This window comes from Manacus vitellinus, unplaced genomic scaffold (genome assembly GCF_001715985.3).
Source record: "Manacus vitellinus isolate BGI_N305 unplaced genomic scaffold, ASM171598v3 scaffold_1_pilon, whole genome shotgun sequence".
Taxonomy (NCBI): domain Eukaryota; kingdom Metazoa; phylum Chordata; class Aves; order Passeriformes; family Pipridae; genus Manacus; species Manacus vitellinus.
Genome location: NW_021939396.1, coordinates 20,459,364 through 20,475,316, shown reverse-complemented (window position 1 = coordinate 20,475,316; position 15,953 = coordinate 20,459,364). Strand labels below are relative to the sequence as shown.

Below are 15,953 nucleotides of genomic sequence, written 5' to 3'. Positions count from 1 at the left end.
GGGGCGACGGGAGAGGGGTGACGTCCCCCCATGGGCCGGCTCGGGCTTCTCCACATCGCCGTCCGACCCTGGGTCCTAGCGCTGGCGGTGGACGGGGACGTTGGCGGGCAGGAAAGGCCAGGACACAGCCTCGTGGTTTCGGTCCTTCGTACGAGGCCCGGGGGGGGGACGGTGCGGGAGGTCTCGGTGCGGAATTGTGGCGGGATGGAAAGCCTGGGCTGGAGGGTAGGCTGCCCGGTGGGTTGTGAGGAGGGCTGTCCGTCCTTCTTCGTCGGCTCTGCGGGACGTGAAGGAACGGGTTGGTCTCTTACGGGTGCGTAAAAGACGCACTGAGAGAGGACCTTGCCACCTAAAGAGGGGGTGGCAAGAAAATGGAGCCGGGATCCTCTTGGTGGTGCCAACCACTAGGACGAGAGGCAGCGGGCGAAAACTGAGGCACAGAGAGTTCCACCTGAATATGAGCGAGAACTCTACTGTGCGAGGGACCATGCACTGGAACAGGTTGCCCAGAGAGGCTGTAGAGTTTCCCTCGCTGGAGATATTCAAGGACCATCTGGATGCAGTCCTGTGTCACGTGCTCTAGGACGACCGCGCTTGAGCGGGGAGGTTGGAGCAGGTGACCCACTGTGGTCCCTTCCAGCCTTCCCCATGCCGTGATTCTGTGTGGTGCTCTCAGCACGTGGAGGATCCCGTGTCTCTGCGGGGTTCCAGTGTGTGTCCCAGTGTGTCGGTGCATTGCTGTGCCTGGTGGCAACGGCAGCCCGGTGGCATTTAGGGTTGCAGGGTACGTGAAGGACAGCTAAACCAGGCCACCTCCCTGCAAGACACACAACTTGGGTCACTGCTGACCTTAGCAGCAATGTTATTTTGCTGCACGAGCAGCACAAACTCAAGTTATTTAGCTACAACTGAGATCTTAATTCAGCTCTGTGTTTTAGAAGAGCTGCTGTTTCCTAGTGCTAATGGGTGACTTCTTATATCTTACTATAATGTACTGGCTCAAAAAGACTGTAACACGTGTGGATTAAGATGCCACTATGATTATGGTACAGCATATTTGAAAGCTGTAGAGTGTAATGAATTCTTTCCAGTTCTCTTAAGTGGACCAACACAGTGGGAATTTTAACAAGGTGGTCTGTCAAGTGCTGATCAGACTATTACAGAAGGAACTGTCAAGCTTATCCTTCTGTTTTCAATGCCATAATTTTCCCACTTCAGTTTATACTGAAACAAACTGTGAAGATCAGGTTAATAATCCTTGCAGTAATATTAAACAAAAGCATCCAAGAACCATTCTCATGGAAGGAAGCTTCAAAAACGAATTTTATGTTTCCAGCAAGGAAATTCTTTACATTCGCAGGAGGAAGGAAAGAGAATACTATTTGTTGGGCGTTAGTGTTTAAAATCTTGCTTAATAGAAAAATGTGCTGTCTCTGTCCTTGCCGGTTTTCTATAGCAGGTTGGTAAAGCTCTGAGAAACCTGATGTTACTTTGCTTTTCAGAAGTTGAACTAGATGACTTTATGAAGTCTGTTTCAACCTGAATTAGCCCATGTCCTCTGTATCGAATACAAACTGTATTTGTTTGTATTTACTTTTAAGGAAGAGTTTTCATCTTCTGTTAGCTTTAAATTGAGATATTGAAATGATTGTGTATATCTTGGGGAAAAAAAATCCCAAACACCAAAACCCAAACTGATGTGCATATTGTGTGTTTTTTGTTTAGAACATGGATTCACAGAAGGATGTTCAGCCTCCAAAGCAGCAGCCAATGATTTACATTTGTGGAGGTAAAGAAAAGACATTAGTGATTTATTTTTTTTTATTACATGTTACTGGAGATTTAGTGTTTTAATAACGAAGCCATTATAGTGAAGAGTACATGAATGCAAATAATTGCAGTGTGCATCACAATGATCTTTAAAGCTTTACACGTTGATGGTAATGTGTATGGGTTACCACATGGATATGGACGTGGAAGTAATTTCCTTAGGTCTTGTGTTGCTGTGTGGAGCTCCTCCATCTCCAGAGTATGCTTTCTCTAAGTGTCCGCTTGTGGTGCAAATAGTGGACCTTCCATTCAGTGCATCTCAGTCTTTTACTGAAAATGCTATATGGGCACTCAGCTTTTACTGAAATACAGTAGTCAAATTCTCTCTTACCGATAGATAGGTCAACAACTTACAAATTGGTGATTTTGCGTCAGCACTTCAGGAATCTCTGAAATATTTTGTCTTTCAAGAAAATAAACTGTGGGCTTTTGGAGAGCTGAGCTGAAATTTTTGTTAGTAGGCAGTCTAGTATCAAGAGTGGAATGTGTTCTGTGCAGTAATATTTTGGTCATTTTTAGCAAGATTTTCTTTGACCTTAATATAAGTTAAACTTGCTTTTTCTTTTTTTTCTCAGTATCTTGGTATCATTCAGCTCTTGATACAGATTCATTACAATTACTATGTTTACCACAAATAGAAATTTGATTATTTTGACTTTTGAAAATTATCTGTGCATTAACAATGCTGGTTTTGTTTGCCCACTGTCTTTGTCTTCCTCTATAACATTAGAATGTCATACAGAAAATGAAATAAAGGCAAGAGATCCTATCAGATGCAGAGAATGTGGCTACAGAATAATGTACAAGAAAAGGACAAAAAGACGTATCCTTTTACAAGTGCACTTGAAAGCATTTGGGAAGCTGTGGGTGGAGATAAGGTATGCAAGGGAAACAGAAAGGAAGATTTGAGTAATTATGTAACAATCCTTCAAGGCAAAAAATCAATGCAGGAGAGCAAACTACTATGAGGCAATCTCTGCAGAGTGATTTGGCACCTTCCTTTCTTTCTTAGCACTTTCCCTCTTTTTTTCCATTTTCTATGCAAGATGTAATAAGTTATGATAGTCTGCTGGGTGATGTACTGTGAATTGTTGATATTATTCAGCCTTTTATTAAAGATAGCTTTTGAAATACTTTTATGTAGTTAGTTGTGACCTTACATTTAGACAGTCTCTCTCTTTTATTCCTCTCCCCATCTTTTTTTTTCAACCACGACACTTTTTTTTGTCCTTAACTGAGCTATTCCAGTGGTGGTTTTTGATGCCCGATGATATCTGCTGAAGATACAGTGACTTCATGATGCAGTTTAATCTCTCTGATAACTTTTCTCTGTAAAACTATTTGTGTACAAATGCACACTCTTATTTGTGTTTTAAGAGATTATTAAAGTTCACTGTAATACTAAATTTTGTCTATACCATCTTCCAGCAATAGATTTCTAAAGCTGTTGTTTAAATTGTCAGAGTATGCAGTATTTTTTAAGTTCAGCCGTTTTGTATTCTTTTTGACTTAGCTGTGTTTTCATTACTGTCATCTAAACTTTATTTGCATTTTTACTTTGTTAAATGTTCTTTGGACTTCTGTGAATTGCATAAAATAACTGTAGTTTGAATAAATTCCACTGAAAATAAATAGAGGGCTATCCAAGGCTAGGTCTGAAATACAGATCTGGATTTCTTGAGAAAACCTCAAGGGACTTGAGAGTACCCAATTGTGGATATGTTAAAAGTATGGATGTCTTGTGTGGAAGTGTCAAAAAAATCATCTCTTGGGAAAGAAGAGGGAGGCAAGGTAAACATTAAGAAGCAATGTGGAAACAGAAATTACGGAAGTGCTGTTTGACTTATACTCAAGGAAAGAATTAGTACTCAAGGAAAAAAAAAATGTGTTACAAAGAAAAATTGAGTAGCATCCCAAAACTAAAATAGCATCTTGTTTTGCTTTTCATATGACTTCTCAGGAGTCTGTAAAAGAAGGATCATAGTGGTGATTTTGTTTTGAGAAGCCAAAACTTTTTGCATCTGGCTGTTTGGAATGTGTGTTATGTAATAGTACTAAATTCTGCTACAAAATACTGCTGAACTGTGTGTGCTTGATCTCAATTTGGATGGTGCTAATGATGCTGTTATGTTGAGATACTGTGTTTGACTGATCACTGTAATAAGGTATCTTTGTTAAGGTGTGCATGACTGCACTGGCTTATAAATGAGTTGCAGTGGCTTGTTATAGGGGATAAAGAAAAGCAGTTGGAGATGATGTTTTGGAGCTGTTTGGTTAAGATTTTCTTAGTTAACTGATCTTTGCTGTTAAGAGTAGGTTTTTCGGGGAAACCAGATACACTCGGGTATACATGATAACCTTTTTGCTACACCAGCCTGGCCTGCACACTGTGCACCTTATGCCTGCGTAACAGACAGAAGGGTCGCTACTGCCGTGGCTGCTCAGAAGGGTGAGGAGGAGAGGGCAGGAGCAATGCTGTCGAAGGTTTGGCAGGATTCAGGGGCGGGTTTGGCCGTACTGCGGGCACGGTGGGTACTTCTTTCTGCCAGACGTGGAGAAGAGCATCCTCTGCCATCGGGGACCTGCTGTAGGGAGCAGCGCCGGGAACTGCAGGGCTGACGGGCAGCACTGGTGTGGGCACGGGGGGACGCCGGCATTGGAAGGGGACTGCCTGAGTAAAAATACTACACTGGAAACAGTAAAGTGACGTTTATTGAACCTTCACGCCCCGGTGCTGTATTTCTGCCCCCCCGCAGCAGCTGGGGGGCGCCGCCGTTCCCCTCAGCCCTGGCCGCAGCCGCGCCTGCGCGGCGGGGAGCGCGGGTCGGGCGGCCCCGGCTGAAGCGAGGGACGGGCGGCGTCCGTGTCCCGGCGCGGCACCGGGCAGGTGGGTGCTGGAGTCGGGCAGGTGACGCCGATGTCGCCGCTGGAGTTCGGCGGGGCTCTGTGGGAGCCTCTCCGGGGTGTCCCTGGGGAGGACAGCGCCGTGTCCGCGCCGCCATGTTGTACATAGCAGCAGTTGCTAAGGTCGGGCTGGCGGCGCTGCCCGGGCCCCGGCGGTGGGTGCCGCTCCCAAGGTGAAGTCCTGACTCCGCGGGAAGGGGGATGTGTGGAAGGTGTGTTGGAGGGGGGCGCGCCGGGCTGTGGCTGTGCCCCCGAGCAGCCGCGGTGTCCGTGTCAGCGCCGTGCCCTGGGCAGCTCCCTCGCCTCCGTGGGAATACTGAAACGGGAGAAAACGCTGATTTGTGATGAGCTCTTTACTCCTGTTTAATTATTTACTGCATTCGTACGGCTTTCCATGCATGTTGTTCCTTTTTCAGTACTGAAACTGTAAAGTCTTGGGGCAGAATCTCTATTATGGTCACCTAATTACGACCAGTTATTATTTAAGTGATACTGTATTGTAAACATTTTTTGTGCAACTATAAATTAAGAGGTAGTTATGCTAGACATTGGAACATGGTTATTTTAACTGGTTTACATTTGCACATAGTTGTCATCACACGTTAGCTACCTTCCCTTATTGTACTTGTTAAAAATAACTTATCACTTTATGCACTATGTAAATGGGGAAAGAGTGAAGAATTTCAGCTCCATGGAGCTTGGGATCAAAACAGGAAAAGATGCAGATGAACAGATCAAAGGAATGGGGAGACAGAAGTGTCCCATTTGAACCCCTCACTTCAGTTACCTACTTACTGGAAAAGGCTTATATTACTACTGTAATATAATCAGAGAGCCAGAAAATGCAGTTAGTGAGCAAAGAAAATTGGATTTATTTTTACAACAGAGAAGGCAAAGGTTATTATTTCTTTAGATACACTGTTGGTTAATGTCTTCCTTCTGAAAAAAGCAGTGTCCTGCACCATCTTATCCTTCATGCTTATCATACTTGCTTAAATAGCTAATATTATAATGTATTTAAAGACAAATTGAGAACATGGTAGGCAAAAATTGGCAATTTTTCTTTAAGCAGTCTTTCTGAATTGATCTGCTTTGCAGAAGCAATAGAGTTACACATACTCTTCATACAAAGCATCTCTCATACACAACCATAGTTCTGTCAGTGAACTCTGTCGAGGACAGCTCGTATGATCAGCTCTTCAAATCTGAAATTTTTCCTTTTGTGGTAATAGATCTACTTGCATAAGAGAGTGGAGCATGAGCAGGTTTATTCCTTAAATTGACATTGCTTCAAAATGTAACTAAGTGCCTACAGGATCACTAATTTTTTTTCCTTTTAATATTTAGTTATGGGTGATGAGTCAGTACCATTTTTGCTGGACCAAGGAACCACTAAAACATATCAAATACCTATTAGTCATCTGGACTACAAATTCATTGAAAAATGCACAGATGTTAAGCATCTGGAAAAGATTCTCAGAGTATTAAGGTAAACGTATTTTCTTATCTTCATAATAATTATATTCCTGTTCTGTAAAATTTGAGGGAACCCTTATCTAAATACCCTTATCTGCCTGAACCTTTTTGTGACTTTTTAATTTAAAAATTAAAATACAAAGTTAAAATAATCATGTTAAAAGTGTCCCAATGATAACACTAGAAATCCAAGTCCTGATTTAACCATTGAAAAAGTTTGAGTAACTGAATGTCAGGTTTTTCTCAAACTGCTGCTTCTGTATTTTGGTTCTATTATGATCCATCTTGCCTGACTCTGGTAATTTCAGATGCCACATCTGTTTAACTTTTGCTGAAAATGACACACAAATTTTTTTATGAGCACTGTGATGATAATTTGAAGTGTATATGTATGGACATTTGAAAATGGTTGAGGGTTGATTGGAATTTTCTGATGAAAATGTTATTAGATGACAGTAAAATTGAGTTGTAACAGGGAAATAGTCCTCTGCAGTCACTGTAGTGACTACAGATGGAGAGAAATATGGAGGACACAGTGCAGTTTAGTTCTTTTTTGCTAACTTTTGTATCTTTGCATTTGAAAGGTCTGGTGAAGAGGGATGTTACCCTGAACTTACGTTGGTTTGTGAAAAGCGTATTGAGCATTTAGATCCAAAGAGCAGAGCTCTGAGAACAGATAAGCCTGCAGCCACAGCTTCTGATTTCACAGCTGAGGAGTGGGAAACAATTAATGATGAGCTGATGGTACAGTATCTAATTTATAATGGTCCATAATATTATCACTCTGATGTATCAGTCTGCCTCTTCTTGTGCCTAAATAGAATGTAATTATTTGATTGAATGAGGAAATGATCAAAGGATTATGTTTTGGTTTTTTAATTGTTTTCTTGAGTTAATGTCACTGAACCTTTAATGCCTATTTTAACTTTACAGTTTTTTTTTTTTTGGTAGGTTACTTTGTATTAAAAAAACCACTATTGCTTTTTTTCTTAATTGTTTTTCCCTGTTAATAGCAGTGTTTTGTAAGTATAGTTGTTAGGGTGACGGTAGACTGTGAAGTATATCTTCTCTACTACCTTAAGGTACAGATGTATTATTTATTTATTTTCAGAGCTGGCTGACAGAAATGAATGAAGATGATAAGAAATCACAGTTCCTGAGAACAGACACACCAAATGAAAATCAAGATAACTTGCCTCCCATTCGTTGTTCCAGCAGCTGTCTTCCTGCTAATCAGGTATCTCCAGTTTTCTAATGTGTGTTAATTATATGTTTTTCTAAAATTAGGAAATTTTGTATGTACAAACTTCCAATCTTACTAGATTTATTTTGTTAACCAGGAAATAAAAGCCTTTAAGCTCCCTTGTGAGAGACCAATGCTTAAACAAAAGTACTTTCTTTGTACTAGCATGTGTCTTGTAATAATGTTTTAATTCTGATCAGGAATTCACTGCTGGAGCAGATCTACTTAAACACCCTTTTTTGATCTTTGATTCATGTTTCAAAATGGTTTTTAAGCATATGAATCAGGTTCTTTTTGGATGAAATTATGCCAGGAGATGTTCTCCAGCTGCCAGTACACTTTTGTTCCATGGGACCGGACAGGAGCTAGTCCAAAATAAATACCTTGAGTTGCCATTCCCACTGCAGTCATATAGCATACTTCCTAATTTAGCCATTAAGCACACTTAACAAATCTTCAGAATTAAGAACGAATACTTACATTTTTCCTGGGTATTAGTTTCCTTATGGTTTTTTTTTTTTCAGTTTATTTATCTGCCTAAAATCAGTTTTGTCTGTGACTGGCTTTTCTTGTTAATACTAAATGTAGTGCTACTGGAGGGACTGGCAGACAAATAGGTATGGGACGGGATTTTTCTGAATTGTCAGGTGTTTTCATAGATCACTTCAGTCTGATTCTCAAAATTTTCTTTGAAATTCTGGGACACTGCTGTAACAAATTCCTTGAAGTATTGTTCTTTTTGGATGTTGGGGAGTCAGAAATGTTATGGAAAGATCCTTACAGGTCATGTGATATTTCTTATTAGTTGTTTTGGTGGGGTTTTTTTTAATAATTATGTATTAGTAAATGCCTGATTTTTGTTCCTATGTTGTCAGAAACTACTTCTTGTTGTCAGCTAGTACTTAGACATTGGACGAAGACATTTGGGATGGCAAGACACTTAGTATTGAGACTAAGGCATGCTTTTATTTTGTTTATTTTGTGGGGTTTTATGTCATTAATCTGTATTCTTTCACATTTTGCAATATATGTTCCTCTTGACTATCCCATTATGCTGAGATGGAGACTGCCACTGTAGCTTTACTATTGATTCGTGTCCTGTATGAGTGCTTGTTTCAACAGAAAATGGTAAATAAAATACCATGCGAACTCAGTGAATCCAGATTAGAATGTAAGCATAAAATAATGGAAAGTGTCTTGAAATCTAGGATACACAGTTTTACTAAAGAGGATGTGTTCTCCTTTCAAAGATAAAAATATTTATTCATGTTTTTTCTCCTACTTTAAACCATGCAACAGTCTTCAGGTCAAGCTTTGTTCTTTTGTTCTTCACCTTTTGTTCTCCATACAAGGTTTAGGTGTTAGCAGTATTACTCAGGAAACCTAGATATAGCATTACACTTTATCTGTGGCATGTGATTTCCATTCCTTTTGTCCAAGCAAAGGGCCTCTGAAATAACTGTAACCTGTCCTGGAAGAGAGAAGGGAGGCCTGAAACTGAGTTTTAGAATTCAGTCTTTTTATGCAGCAGTACAGTTACATCACTACTAGATTACTACTGAATAAAAAGAAACTGTTTCTACAGCATACACTAAATTTATATTTGTGATATGAAATCTCAAAAAAATTTGAATGTACATAATCAGCTTTTTTTCTTTTCTTTCTCTCTGATAAAGCTATTTGTAATCTTACAATTTTTAAACATGTTTTGCTAATCAGTTAGGACTAATTAATTTTCAGACTGGCATCATATAATTTCTTAAGTGGTATCAAGTTTAAAGTTGGCATGATAAATTTCTCCTCTCTGCTAGAAAGAAATGAACAAACCTTGCTGTAATTTTATGTTATCGCTTGACTGGAGACTATTCCTCTGATCCGATGCATAAAAAGTTCAGCATCTTCAATTAAGCCAATTTTGGAAATCCTTATTGACCCTAAAACACTGGATTGCACCAATGGATACCAGTTGTATAAATGGAAGCATTTTGTTTTATCTATAACCAGATTTTCTTGCTAATACAAAATGTAGGTAGAGTTTCAGTTCACTGCTGATAGCTTGTAATTCTATACGGTGTTTTCTTTTCATAAGTGTGAAGTCATGGGCAAGATTTTCCAAAAATGAATAGAAAAAGAGTTAAGTTTATGCAATATTTTCCTCTTTAACACAATGTTAAAGAGGAAGTTTCTGTCTTACATCCCTGTTTTTCTGTCACACTGCCTTACTTCTTCCAGGAGAGAACTAGATCATGGGTTTACAGATATTCGTGTTCAAGTAGGGATTTCAGCATAGGTTCTTTTGCCAAATGTGGTTTCCTAATACTATTCCAGAAAGATTTCTGTCCTCAGATACCTCCTCATGCTACTGTCCAGGGGATGCAACATGCATTCCAAGGTCTGTGTTATAAAAATTCACTGTGATAGGATCTATATAGCCCTCATGTTATTTTGGATATTCTGAACTAAAAAAGAATACTTGTTGGCTGACACGTTATAGTAGTGTCTTAGACCAGCATGCAGGGCCCAGAGGAGAACCAAGGACAAATTCTGTATCACCTGAACAACCCGTCTCTGTGTTGCTCTTTGGCCCATTGAAAGTGTCTAATGGGCTGCAGAACCTATGAGATCCATGCCTTGTGAGTTCTGGCAAGAAAAACGACAGGCACAAAGATTTTTACTTGTTTTTAGTCCCACAGCATGATGGAGAAATTCCTGACTGCTGGAACCACAACTTCATTACAATTGTCTCAAGAATATGAAGCCTAGAATTTTTAAAATTGTGAATTTTTGAGTCAATTCTTTTGCATTATTCCTTTAAAGTACATTCCTTTAAAGTTCTCTCCCTAAGTTGAAGTTGCATTACTGTAAGTACCTTATGCATTTTCTTCTGACAGTTTCAATATTTTTGTGCCCATTTAAATTAATGACTTCTGGTTTGAAAAAAAGATTTGGTATTTATTAAATTAGTACATTTGTAATATACACCAGGATGCATACATAATGATAACTCATGTTTCAGGAAGGCATATTTAGGAGTTCCCTCCTCCAAACATGCTCTGATCACTAAATGTATTTGTCATTTTGTCAGGCTTCTTGAAAGAAGAACATTAAGAGTAATTCTGAAGTTATATACTATAAAAGTTTGTGTAACCTAACATTATAGATAGTCAGAAGTGTTTACAGGAAGGGTGAAATTTGCATTATGTAAATTGAGTTGTTTACATGCAACTACAGAAGTATGTCCTTGTTACAGTGTCACCACTGGTAAAGCAAGTTTAAGAGGCTGCTGCTTGTTTCTTTGGTCCAGCTGAACTCGTACAGATATTTGGGGATTGTACTGTGATCTCTATTGTTTGTTTGAATCCAGAAAATTGTAAATCTGCAACTCTACAAAGAATTACAGTGGTCTAACTTAGTGAATTATGGATCATAAGGTAATAGAAGGGCAAAATGGCCAGGACAGAGTAGATGGGAGTATTTTGAACTGGCTCTTCCACTGCGAAATACCTGTTGGGAACCACACCTTGCTGTTAAGTATTTTGAAGTCAACAAGCAGGGAGGGATATATCAGAAATAAAGTCTCATGAAAGAAGCAGAATTGATGCCAAAGGTGACAGTTATGGAAATAGGTTCCATTAGTGTAGGAGGTGGGTTGCAATACAAGTCAGTCAGATCTGTTATTGCGATGATTGTTGCAGGAAGATCCTAAAGATAAATTTTAGGTAAGCCAAACCCCAGTGATGGAGCTTATCTAAAAGCTAGAATGAAAGTAAATCATCTTAGGAATTAGCTTTAGTGGAGTCATAAATAGTCAGAAGAAGTCTAGACACTATTTTGGAGTCAATAATGTGTAAGTTTGTTGTGAGGGTTCCGGGGACTATCAAAATCCGTGCATTGCATTCTCCTGGAAAAGGCATACCTCAAAGTTACTGATTCAATCTTCATGTGAAACACCTCATCACAAGGCTGGAATTTCCCAAAACTGAGTTCTCCCTTGCTGTGTTGAAAAGATGGTTGGGAAGATGGCATCACAAGATACTAATTAGGAAAGAACAGTCTCTGTCTGAAAGTTTTGTTCATTGCCTCTGTGACATGTAACAGGGCAATGGAGAGAGAGTGTGAGACTGAAGAGCTCCTCAGATTACAATGATATGTGAAATGCATGAAGATTTTCTTTAAAGCAACACAAATTACTTTTTCAAGATTATGCTGAGATTAGTCACAAATAGCGTTGGTAACTCAGAATGCATTGCAGAAACAAAACTTAAAAAAAAAAGGCTCTGCGATTTCTACTGCAAAAAATTATCTTACTGGCTGTTTGGTTCTCTTTCAGAACAGGACACTGCAAAACAAACAAAGAAACAAGAAGAACATTCCACGGGATTACAGTGAATGGGAAAAGTATGTTAAATCCTTTATATTTAAGTTTTTATTAAAGCTTATTTATTTGTTTAATTAGGGAACACAGTTGTATTTTCCAGAAACATAGTATTAAGGTCAGCACTTCAGGGAACTGTAACACTTCTATGAAACTTCATTTTTTTCTTAATAAATATTCTGTTAAAATGCAAATGATGCTTTGTGTTGCTAACACCTAGAACAAGTTAGTTTATACTTTTGGATCAGCTGTGTGAAGTACAGCAAGTCATCAGAAAAATAAAGACTGATTTTTTTTTTCTCTTTTCAGATTTAATTTTTCTGTTCAGCATCAAAGATATAAATCTATAGAGGTACATAAAAGCAAGGAATTGCAATTAACGTAATTACTGAGTTTTTTGAAAGCAATTCTAGGGTTATTTTACATGGGCTTATAAATCTGATCCTCTCTATACCTAAAGCCACAATTCTAAATTAAAAACAAAACTGATGAATACTTACTCCTGCACTGAACCCTGCTGACCTCAAAGAATGAGCTCCAGGCAGGTGCATCAGTTTACTCAGATGCAATTACACATAATAGAGATTTGGACAGCAGCTGTTTTGAGAGTGGATGGAGCCCTGATATAAAGACACTCTCTGCATCATATAGTGGTGGTGTATTACCATCCCAAGTTATATGACAGATTGATAGCTAAACTGTTGAACACAGAGGGGGGAAAGCACATAATTCTCTGTTTTGCATGGTAGAAGTGTTTCTGGAGTTCCTGAAATCTGGAATATGATGCTGTAGAATCAGAGTGAGGAGGCACAAGTTTCCAGTGCTGTAGATGGGGAGCTAAATCTAGGTATTGGGGGGTTGGGTAATGAAACTCTACCCCAAAATGCCTACAAAAACCCTATTCTGCATAAGATGTTGTTCTTACAAACAGTTGTGCATATCAGTTATTTTCATGTGTGTACTGAGGCCTTCCTCCTAAAATGTGGACAAAGAAAATAGATTATCAGAATAACTTCTGCAACAATTTATTCTTTCATCCCTCTTTCCACTGTAATCCAAATTTCCAAAGTAATCATTTGTGGATTTTGTTTGCAGTTTTATATACACAATCTTTAAGTGCTTTAGCATGCTGATAATACTACAGTTTGTGAATTTTCCCCTATAATGTATTTATTTTGGATTATGAGTATACTGAAACAGAAGTTGTTTGAAAGAAATTTTCCAGTTTGAAGCATATCATGTTTTCAAAACATTTTGTGGATAATTTCAAAACTTTCAAGTAATTCTTGAGGCAATTTCTGAACAAAAAGTTTAACTTCTTATTTTAAAAACATTTACTTGAAATGTGGTTAATTTATTATAAAAAGGTAAAAGTAAGCTAGCAAAAGATCAGATTCAAAATGGAGTACAGTTAGCCTTACCTGAAAAGGTTTTGATTTGGTTAAATTTTCAAATTATCTCTATTTCAGATAGAACTTATTTGTATTGTCAAGATCATCGTGGAAAGAAAATGCTATTGTTCATTAAGCCCTACACAAAAAACCATCAAGCATAGTGTTTCTAGTTAGTGTAGGAATGGGTTATTACCATACTTGTTTTATAGGACTATGGCAGCAATATTTCTTTATATAAATTCCTAACCACTGTTTTTAAAAGCTGCTTCAGAGTAGCTTTGTAAGTGTCTGAGACTATTTTGAAATTTCTCTCAGATTTACTGAGAGAAATTGCTTTGAAGCTGTTTCTTAGGTATTTTGGCAAAGGTTAATAGAGATGTTTGATGGGGCTGGGATTGAGCCTGATGATACGAATTCTTAAATGTTATCTTTTTTGGGGAGATAGTGAGGAGGTGAGGCAGAGATTTTTCTGAGGAGGAAGAGGAGGAGGTAATGTATAAACAGAAGCACAGAAAGTACACCTCAAAGGAGGGAGTTAAGACTAAGTGTCTTTTTCCTGACTAGTCACACATAATTGATCACTTTATTCCTTTTCTTTTGGTTTATAATGGAAATATAATATGACTTTCTGTTAGTCAAGGAGTCTTGCTATGCAGCATTATTGAATTTGTCATTTTTGTTAATTTAAGGTTCGATGTGGAAAAGGAATGTTCTAAAATTGATGAAAGCTGTGAAGAAAGTAACTCAAAATCAAGATTCTTCAATAGGCCAAGTCTGCCTATTATCAAAAATACAATAGACACAACTGGTAATGTCTTAGAAACATAATTTGTCTTTAATTGTAATAATGTGTTGTAGAGCATGAATACAAGTTGAAGAGGTATATCATATAGTTAGTGTCTTTATTTTTTGGCTTCTAGATATGCTGGAAGTTGTTAGATCATTAACTGAGCTTGAAGCCATATTCAAAAAAATTCTAGTCTTGATGTTAATAATCATTTAGAATGTTTATATTGTGTTTAGGTTGAGAGCTCTAGGTAAAGAAGTGAAGCATACATCTGGTATTACAAATGAATGGTAGAGGTTAGCCAACCGCTTTCAGCTAGCACTCTGAATTGTATGCCTATCAGAAGAATTTAGGTTTTACTACGAAAAATAAAATACAAATTTGTATTTTCGTAAGCCATGTGCTTTTTAAAAATAATATGCAGATTATGACATTCAAAATATTTTAGCTGACGGTGTTTTGTTTACATCTGCACAAGTTGTTAGTTGTTGTTATGTAGAAATATTTTTTGCTAGGAATGACAAAGAGAGAGAAAATCTTTGTTGCTACTCGTGAAAAAGAAAAGGGCAATGAAGCCTTTGCCATTGGCGATTATATGGAAGCAGTGACATATTACACTCGGTGAGTAAATACTCTTGTGGTCCTATATTTTAATGACTGTTACTTGTGAATATTATGTTTAGAGCAATGTAATTGAAGTAACTAATGACAATTAGATTATTTTCAAAAGGGCAAAAAAGATCTGAAGGAAAGCGCTGTTGCATACTGATATTAATTTTTATTTATCAGGAAGAGACGTGGCTAGTGATGAAATGCAGTCTACAGGTGTCACAGACTTCTTCAGATTTTTCAAAACAGTTGAGATTCAAGGGCATATTTACAAAAATAAAAGGATAAGCAGTGTGTTGAGAAACTAAATTAATTGTAATTAAACATAGGATTGTCTCATTGGTAGGATTGTCTCAAGTGTGAATAAGTACAATTGCTTCTATAATCTATTCTTAGGAGATTAAAAAAATCATTGTTTGCAGCTTCATCATAACACTGTAATTAGTAACAGTCCAGAAAAAAAAGTGTGTGAACATAAGATTAATAAAAATAAGACCTTTAAAAAGTGCTCGTCTTATTTAGTGCTCAGTGGACTACATTCAGACTTTGGCTTTATTTATGTAAGTAGAGGTTGTTGCTCCAGGACCTCTGTTGTATTTGTTTCAAAATCAGAGAAGTCCAAGGTGAACGGAATTGAGTGCACAGCTTATCCCACTGAGACAGACCTTTTATTCTTTTATTCTTTTTTTGTTCCCCATGTTCCCTATGCATTGTGCATTTGTGTGCAAACACTTGATCTTGTCCCTCCTCAGTCATGCTTTTTTTATAAGGGAAGTGTGAGTATCCCAGTGTGCTGTACCCCCACCACTTTGCTATTGCCCAGTCTTCCCAGTGAACTCAATTTAGAGTTGTCCTTGCTGAGTTAGCAAGGGTGTTGGCAAACATTCTCATGCACCCCTTTGTCATGTGCATCTTAGCACCCAGTGCTGCCAGAGTCTTCCCCCTTTACAAGCAAGATCAAGGAGAAGGCCATTGGTGAACCTCAACCCCCAAGCTCTTCACCATAACCTGCAGAGCTCTGTGGTTATTCTTGACACTCTCAAAGGTTTCATTTGACAGTTTTTTTGGAGCCTACATGATGGCAGGAAGAGGGATTAGTTTAAGTGACAGATAAGCCGTGGCATCTTCTGTGCAACATCTCAGGTCTAAGCCCTGGCAAGCAATAGGCCTCTGAAGACAGTAAACTAGGTGGTGGATGGTTGCCTCTGGTTTCACAGGAGGGAGTTTCTAACCACTACTGTGGTTAGAATATCAGTATTAATATTGTTATAATACTGTTTTCAGCTTTTAGTAGTGAAGAGTTTCTGCATTCAGGTTTTCGAATTATCAGCCCAC

General features: G+C 38.3%; 2 protein-coding genes across 7 annotated transcripts in view; both read left to right on the top strand.

Moving 5' to 3' along the window:
* Positions 1-198: 198 nt before the first annotated feature.
* On the top strand, positions 199-3,491 carry POLR2K (RNA polymerase II subunit K). Of its 4 annotated transcripts, none has more exons than XM_018076012.2 (4): positions 199-298; positions 1,726-1,789; positions 2,561-2,653; positions 3,079-3,491. In XM_018076012.2, exons 2-4 carry the CDS (start codon positions 1,729-1,731, stop codon positions 3,099-3,101), a joined length of 177 nt encoding a protein of 58 aa, XP_017931501.1. In that variant the 5' UTR covers positions 199-298; positions 1,726-1,728; the 3' UTR covers positions 3,102-3,491. The 4 variants fall into 4 exon arrangements, with proteins under 4 accessions (XP_017931501.1, XP_029815197.1, XP_017931504.1 ...); XM_029959337.1 differs by having other exon boundaries at positions 207-225; XM_018076015.2 differs by having other exon boundaries at positions 291-313.
* A 1,214-nt stretch (positions 3,492-4,705) lies between these two features.
* The window catches only part of SPAG1 (sperm associated antigen 1), a 41,023-nt gene continuing 29,775 nt past the window's right edge, over positions 4,706-15,953 (top strand). For 2 of the 3 annotated variants that reach the window (XM_018078085.2, XM_018078073.2), the window contains exons 1-7: positions 4,706-4,717; positions 6,082-6,223; positions 6,795-6,954; positions 7,322-7,447; positions 11,784-11,851; positions 13,912-14,030; positions 14,525-14,630. In XM_018078085.2, the coding sequence (XP_017933574.2) occupies positions 6,084-6,223; positions 6,795-6,954; positions 7,322-7,447; positions 11,784-11,851; positions 13,912-14,030; positions 14,525-14,630 (719 nt within the window). In that variant the 5' untranslated portion in view covers positions 4,706-4,717; positions 6,082-6,083. Of the gene's footprint in view, positions 4,718-4,936; positions 4,947-6,081; positions 6,224-6,794; positions 6,955-7,321; positions 7,448-11,783; positions 11,852-13,911; positions 14,031-14,524; positions 14,631-15,953 lie in introns of those variants that run through there. The other variant, XM_018078078.2, reaches the window with a different exon arrangement.